The sequence below is a fragment of the Myotis brandtii genome, unplaced genomic scaffold (genome assembly GCF_000412655.1).
Source record: "Myotis brandtii unplaced genomic scaffold, ASM41265v1 scaffold708, whole genome shotgun sequence".
Lineage (NCBI taxonomy): Eukaryota > Metazoa > Chordata > Mammalia > Chiroptera > Vespertilionidae > Myotis > Myotis brandtii.
This window is the reverse complement of record NW_005370777.1, coordinates 1,874,329-1,882,023: the sequence shown is the minus strand read 5'-3', so window position 1 is coordinate 1,882,023 and position 7,695 is coordinate 1,874,329. Positions and strand designations below refer to the sequence as shown.

Sequence of the window (7,695 nt, the reverse complement as noted above, 5' to 3'; positions counted from 1 at the left end):
CAGCCCGCTCCTCGCAGGCCGGGTGTCGGAGCCTTGGCCCTCCCTCCAGTCAAGGGCGTGGGAGGCCGAGGCCCGGCTCGCTCCGTGACCTCCGCGTCCTCGAGGGAGCAGAGGAGAGAGGCCTTGACTAGCCCCTTATCTCCGCCGTAAGTCCGCTGGGTCAGCATCGGGTAAAGTCTCCTTCCTAACCCCTGGCCACCTGCAGGTCCGACGGTACTACCTGTTCTTTGATCTGGCTTTAATTTCCTTCTGCAAAGCACTCCCTCCTCCGTTAGGTGTTGGCTCAGGATAGTGTGGGATAACGGGGTCTCTCTCAATGCGGCTGGTGGAGGCGGCGAGGAGCAGCCTCAGATATCTGGGCCGTAGAAAGGACGTCATTGGTATAGGATCCCTTAGGTCTTATTTCTGGGGATTCTTGGTGGTTAGGCGCCATTTAAATGAATTGTGTGAGAGACCTGAAAACGAACTTGTAACTCCAGCACGGTGACATCGTGCCTGTAAAATCTCAGGTCTGTTTTTCTTAAATCGGGTATGTCTTTCTGTTGCTAAGCCTTTAGTGTGGGTAGAAAACCCTTTCCCTAGCATTCCGTCCTTCCATTTCGGAAGGGAAAGCTAGCGCCCTTGGCGTAGTCCATGGGCTTGAGGGCAGGAATGGATGTTTCCCCAGCTGTGTGCGCTGTGGGAATCCAGTGGGGGTGGGACTGGTCAGTGGCTGGGGTCAACCTAGGATTTGGCAAGCGGAGTGCTCCTTCCGAGTTTGATTTGTACTCTGAAGTGCGTTCTTACCAGCGATTAATGATTGGAAGTTTGATTTTAATCATTAATGTAGGAAACTTTTTTTTCCTTACAGATGGGATCTTCATCATCTTTTGGTGATTGTTTTAATTGTGACCGTGAATTTCTTGTTACTCGAGCTAGGTGGAAACTCACCTTTCAACTTAATTGTAAACAGGTGGCCAGAGCTATTCAGTTGCGATAGTACAATTATTTCACAGGGAAACAGTTCTCTTCATTCCCATGGCCTTCGTCATCTGAAGAAATACTTACTTGATTTTTTTTTTTTCCCCAATCAGAGGAGTATAGCTGTGACTATGGATCTGGCAGATTCTTTATCCTTTGTGGAATTGGAGGAATTATTAGCTGTGGCACAACACATACAGCATTGGTTCCTCTAGATCTGGTTAAATGCAGAATGCAGGTTTGTTTTGCATGTGGGACTGAATAAAGCATATTGTTGGCGCATGGCTAAGTTGTAAGATGTAGTCATCTACTAACAAGCTGTGTGGGAACCTAACTGTCCAGGAGGTAAGTTGAGAACCAGTAATAACATGAGTTTTATACTAAAATGCATGGTGTGTCTTGTCTTATTACAGAGTACAGTTGTGAATATGGCTCCATGAAGTTTTATGCACTGTGTGGCTTTGGTGGGGTCTTAAGTTGTGGTATCACACACACCGCCGTCGTTCCTCTGGATTTAGTGAAATGCCGTATGCAGGTTTGTATTGGGATAACAATGTTAAAAGCTTTCATGTGGGACTTAATTCCAAATAATCTTAAAGGACTTCACAAATGAGAAGAATTTGAAAACAGAAGAACTGCTAGAAACTTTAGTAGGAAACCAAACCTGAATTTCTTTGTTTTAATTAGCATTTTAAATCCAAGAAATGCCTCTTTTAAAATAAGAATGTGGGTAGATTGTTGGATCTTAGACTCTGGCTGTAAATATTTTTTTGCTGTTGGGCTCATTTCTGGCTAGAGTGCCTCTTCAAGACCTACTGGTTCTTTATGTTCCAAGTAGTCATTTTATAAGCAGTTACATGTCAGAGTGGGTAATCATTCTTTGTATTATGTGAAGTAACTTTACATCTCTTAATTGATAAGATTAAGGCAGACAGTGCTATGTAGATTTAAAAATGTATCTTAAGCTTTTTATATATTCACTTACATAAAAGGTTTTTAAATAATTAGAATATCTTGACTAGAATTATTGAAGCAAAAATAATCAAACCTTAAAAATTTATTTGTTCCAAACAGGATTAGAAGTCTACTTACCTAAAAGAGAAAGGAAGTGAAATATTAGCAGGGAGAGGAAGGTGATGTATACCGGCCCTTGTAGTACTGGCAGAAATAGTGAGATAAGATTTCCCCCACCACCACTTAGTTAATAGAATAGATATGAAATATACCTTCTTTAATACTTTTTATGCATGTCTCTTGAAGTGAGTTGAGGTCAGAAGACAGATACTCATTATGTTGATGTACCTTTTTAACTTGTATTTAGTTTGATTGTATTAAGTTCACAAAACTTGGACTTTATAGTGTAATCTACTTAATGGGCTAGCCTATATCAGAGATATACAGGCAAGACCCTTCATGAGCAAAAAGATTATGAGTTGCTGAAAAGCTCAGGTGGTGGTTAGCATTTTTAGCAATAAAGTATTTTTTATTTAAGGTATGTACATTGTCTTTTTAGACAATGCTATTGCACACTTAATAGACAACAGTATAGTGTAAACATAACTCTTATGCACTGGGAAACCAAGAAATGTGTGTGACTTGCTTTATTGTGATACTATCTTTATTGTAGTGGTCTGGAACTGAACCTGCAATATCTCTAAGGCATGCCTGTAGAGTTATCTGTTATTTAGACAGCAGTTTTGAAACTAAATCTTTAAAATGGTAGAGTTGGGTGGTGAGAACTCTCTTAGAGTCAGTTTTGTTATGTATTTTTGTATTGTAGACATTTTACCCTCTGAACTAACCCTCCAAGACTTAAGTCTAACTGAAAGAAAGATAAACCTCATTGTACACCAAGCATGTCAAACTCGCGGCTTGTGGGTCACGAATTTGACATGCTTGATGTACACATTTACAAAGATAATTATAGATAATAAGCTGTTACATGTGGTGAGCTTATGTTGTTCTACCTTTTGTGTAGTTGCTGAAGTTTATTTTAGAACCAAATGGGAAGAAAAACTAATAAGAAAATTAAGTATTTATGAGAAATGTTAGCTCTTTGGTACATTTTTTTTCTTTTTGTTTTAAATATAGGTGGACCCCCAGAAGTATAAAGGCATATTTAATGGATTCTCAGTTACACTTAAAGAGGATGGTGTTCGTGGTTTGGCTAAAGGATGGGCTCCAACTTTCATTGGCTACTCTATGCAGGGGCTCTGCAAATTTGGCTTTTATGAAGTCTTCAAAGTCTTTTATAGCAACATGCTTGGAGAGGTATGTAAGTTAACTTTGCAATTGAAAGTCCTGAGCTTTTAACTTAAAGTTTAAAACCAAAAAGGATCTTAGATTTTTGTCTGACCCACCTCATTTTAGAACTGAGGAAATGGTCTCAGAAATGGTAAGCAACATGTTTTGAATTATAAGTCTGTTCTAGCAACAAGATGAAAAAAAATACATATATATATCATTATATTTCAGTGCTCTTTTTATTATACACCGCTGCTTTCCAAAAAGTTGGATTTTGAGTTTATGTCAAGAGTTTATTAAGGGAATTTACACACTAAGCATGTCTTGGGTGGCAGCAAGACAAGGCATGGATGTCCTACCACATGGTAGGCACTAAGAGTTATTTAGGACTGGGAGAGATGGTTGGGAGACTTGCATGTGACCTTCCCCAGATAAAGGGAAAATGCCTTACATGCTTGCTTGTGGCAGGGCAACGGAACCCACACATCTGGGGTGTAAGGGACAGGTCCATCAGGCAGTCTTTGGGTGAATTTTCAGGAAGCAATCTCTGTTCTGGATCTAAAATGAGGTTCCAGCAGTGGTCACTCATGGCACAGTCTCTCCTCCACAGATTCTTTAGTGTAGTTCAGGGATCAGCCATTCTTGGTACCTAGATGTTAAAGCTATTCACATTGCACTGTGGTTGAAGTTTTGAGAGGTAAACATATTCAGTCTCATATCATGTGTATTATCCATGTGCTGTATAATAGAGAAACACTTAAAATGTCTGAAATTTAACTGTTTCCTAGAACTTTCCCTTAAAGTAAAATTGAAAATAGCCAATTCACTTCCCTCGTGTTTTTCAATTAGGAAAACACCTATCTCTGGCGCACATCACTGTATTTGGCCGCCTCTGCCAGTGCTGAATTCTTTGCTGACATTGCCCTGGCTCCTATGGAAGCTGCTAAGGTTCGAATTCAAACCCAACCAGGTTATGCCAACACTCTAAGGGATGCAGCTCCCAAAATGTATAAGGAAGAAGGCTTAAATGCGTAAGTAAACATTTGCCTCAATTTATAGTATAAGGTACTCATTTGAGAGAACTGCATTTGTTAACATTAAGCCTACCAGACTTTAAAAATTTTTTGTTTAATGTCCATCCCCTCAACCCCTTTACATAGAACATAAACTCCAGGGGCAAGAATAAGTTGATAACATGGTTTGAGCCCTGAATTAAGAATTTTCTCTAAAGTAGGGAGGGAGGGACCATTTGTCAATCTACAAGTGACTTGATATTTGACATAAACATTAACTGTTAACTTTTGGGGAGACTTTATTTAGAATTCTTGTCATCTGTATTCACAGTTAAGAATTTGCATATGGTCAGGCCACAACATGCTTCCTTAGATCCACCTTTGTGGATGCCAATCTTGAACTGAGTTCTACTTGTAAACTTTACTGTTTCTTGTAGTTCCAGTCAAGAAACATCCAGCAACTTTTTGGTTGTACAGTCGAAGGTGCTTGAGTCATTGGCATGTGAGATAAATATACCTGCATGTTAGTCTTAGGTTCTGATACAAATGGCATGCCATTGTGCTGCCATTTTTGTGCTATCAGGACTTGACTGGTGTGCGGACACTTCTGTTAATGATGGAAATTGTGCTAGATAAATATATTCAACTGACTAAAATAAGTCCTGTGATTTCCTAGATTCTACAAGGGGGTTGCTCCTCTGTGGATGAGACAGATACCATACACCATGATGAAGTTCGCCTGCTTTGAACGTACTGTTGAAGCATTGTACAAGTTTGTGGTTCCTAAGCCCCGAAGTGAATGTACCAAGGGAGAGCAGCTGATTGTAACATTTGTGGCAGGTTACATAGGTATGAATTACTTAGATCACGCTTGTCCGAAATGAAAGACAGAGTTATTTTCATTACTGACCTCTTGTGAAAAAATACTCTGAAGAAGTTATCTTCCCATAGCATTTCATATGACCTTCAGGATTCATTGTTTGCATGGTTAAGCTTGGGAATACATTGATTTGACTGCTCTCCTATTTGTTTTTTGTTTGTTTTGTTTAGAACAGATTTAAAAATACAAAAGAAAGTGTTGATTAAAAGCTGAATATAAAAACTTTTGAAAGATTGGGTAGATCGCTTTATAACCTTTCTTGTCAGTCTTACTCTAATTCTGATTTGTTCTTAAGAACTACAAAATTTTATTACTTAGTCATGTCAGTATTGTTGGCTGTGGTGTGGGTTTTTTTTTCTTAACTGACCCCATATTGAGTCATATTTCTTGACTTTTTTCAGCTGGAGTCTTCTGTGCAATTGTTTCTCACCCTGCTGATTCTGTGGTGTCTGTGTTGAATAAAGAGAAGGGTAGCACTGCTACTCAGGTCCTCCAGAGACTTGGATTTAAAGGTAGGATTGTTCTTCCTCTAAAGAAGGAATAACACTTTGGGGTATATTCCATTTTTCACTCATATTTCATTTTTTAACCAGGTGTGTGGAAGGGACTCTTTGCCCGTATCATCATGATTGGCACTCTGACTGCACTACAGTGGTTCATCTATGACTCCGTGAAGGTCTACTTCAGGCTCCCTCGCCCTCCTCCACCTGAGATGCCAGAGTCTCTGAAGAAGAAGCTTGGATTAACTGAGTAGATAGATCGATGCACATATGGACTGAATCTGCTTTTGGTCAGTGTTGACGGAAGTGCTAAAGGAACTTTTATATATTTGACAGTGTAGGAAATCGTCTATTCCTGATATAATTACTGTAGTACTCTTGCTTAAGGCACGAGTTTCAAATTTGCTGTTGAAATAAATCCAATTGGTCATGATTTGTGTGTGACTTGATAATTATTTTTAAAACTTTAGTTTTTAAAGATTTAATCCTAAAATGGAAAGAATTAGTATAAAACTTACAGAGAAAAATGCAAACTAACCACTGTTGGTTCAGTCCTCTGATCCCTACTAGCTAGCTGGTTTGGCTCTGGATAGAGCATTGGCCTGAGAACTGAAGGGTCCCGGGTTCAATTCTGGTCAAGGCCACATGCCTGGGTGTGGGCTTGATCCCCAATAGGGGCATACAGGAGGCAGTCGATCAATGATTCTCATCACTGATGTTTCTATCCCTCTTCCTTCTCTCTGAAATCATAAAAATATTGGCTCTGGCTGGGGAGCTCAGTTGGTTAGAGCATTGTCCAGATACACCAAGGTTGCAGGTTCAATCCCCAGTCAAGGCACATACAAGATAGCCAATGAGTGCATAAATAAGTGGACCAACAAATTGATGTTTCTCTCTAAAAGTCAGCCTGAGTTTTGCTAAGTTATGCATATGTAGTAACATGTAAAATAAAATTGGACTGAAAAAGAAGTAACAGCTTAAATCTCCATTTTGTGAAAACTTCATGAAGTGTTTTGAGCATACAGTGGGGCCTTGACTTACGAGTTTAATTCGTTCCGCGGAGCTCGTGTATGTCAAATCATTAAAGTGAACGAGTGAGACACGTGATGCTAGGCTGATGTGGCGTTCACTGTGATGTTCGTTCACTGTGATGTTCGCTGCGCCAACTAGAGGTGGGGTATCTGAAGCTGGCTGGTAAGCCGAATTTTAGCTCGCAACTCAAAGCAAAAAATCGGCTGAGAGACGGCTGGTATCTCGAAAAACTCGTTAGTCGGGACACTCGTAAGTCAAGGCCCCACTGTATTTCAAAGTGAGTTTAACATTTCCATGATAACTTTTTGGGATAGAAATGTCCATATGTCCATGAAGTTTGGTGCATGGCAGTCTTGCTGCTAAATTAGAGTTATACACTGTTTCTTTAGCATAAGGTTATATAACTTTTCATGTAATTTTTATCATTTATAAGATAAATCACAAAATAATTGTTAAAAATTTCAGATACCACATGATTAAGGAACAAACTCCAAACTTCAAGGAATCTAGCTCAATAGTGCTATGCCTCTCCTGATAGATCAAATAATGTGGTAGCTTAATAAGTCAGCTCCTCCTAACAGTTCTTACCTCAGATATTACTGAATCATTTATCTCTTAAAAGGCAGCCCTGCCTTCACATTTTTAGCAATGGTCATAGGAGTCTATGAGGTGTACCTTCATCATTGATAGAGTTTATGAACCTTTGGGTTATTACAATGTGACTTGAGTTTCCTAGAAAGCAACAGTTCCAAAGTTTTCATGAGTTTCTATGGACTAATGTCTCATGCATGCAACAGTCACTTAATAAATGCTGGCTATGCTGAATGAAAACACAAGACATACTGTAATTCTTATCTGATACTGTGATTTGATGTACAAGTCTGCTGGCTTTCTTTGTGGAATGTGGTATATACGAGATTTGAAAATGGAGGGTAATTCATGTGAAGGACAATATTATTTGAAGACCCATGAATCAACCCCAGGGGGTTGTATTAAGCAAGATTAAAACTATTAAAACATCATTAACATGAAAATATAATGTGACCCACTTTTATGAATAAACAAT

General features: G+C 39.2%; 1 protein-coding gene across 2 annotated transcripts; it reads left to right on the top strand.

Moving 5' to 3' along the window:
- Window positions 1-683: 683 nt before the first annotated feature.
- Window positions 684-6,030, top strand: SLC25A3 (solute carrier family 25 (mitochondrial carrier; phosphate carrier), member 3). 2 transcript variants are annotated; one of them, XM_014530034.1, is made up of 6 exons: window positions 684-1,198; window positions 3,052-3,231; window positions 4,054-4,235; window positions 4,894-5,066; window positions 5,499-5,609; window positions 5,691-6,030. In XM_014530034.1, exons 1-6 carry the CDS (start codon window positions 1,193-1,195, stop codon window positions 5,849-5,851), a joined length of 813 nt encoding a protein of 270 aa, XP_014385520.1. In that variant the 5' UTR covers window positions 684-1,192; the 3' UTR covers window positions 5,852-6,030. The 2 variants fall into 2 exon arrangements, with proteins under 2 accessions (XP_014385520.1, XP_014385519.1); XM_014530033.1 differs by lacking the exon at window positions 684-1,198 and adding an exon at window positions 1,233-1,495.
- Window positions 6,031-7,695: the final 1,665 nt, after the last annotated feature.

Excerpts from the sequence above, each read along its gene's own strand:
- SLC25A3 (XM_014530033.1), top strand. The coding sequence starts at position 1,346 with ATGCATGGTGTGTCTTGTCTTATTACAGAGTACAGTTGTGAATATGGC. Across the intron at positions 3,232-4,053 it reads ATAGCAACATGCTTGGAGAG|GAAAACACCTATCTCTGGCG; the intron begins GTATGTAAGTTA and ends TTTTTCAATTAG. Across the intron at positions 4,236-4,893 it reads AAGGAAGAAGGCTTAAATGC|ATTCTACAAGGGGGTTGCTC; the intron begins GTAAGTAAACAT and ends GTGATTTCCTAG.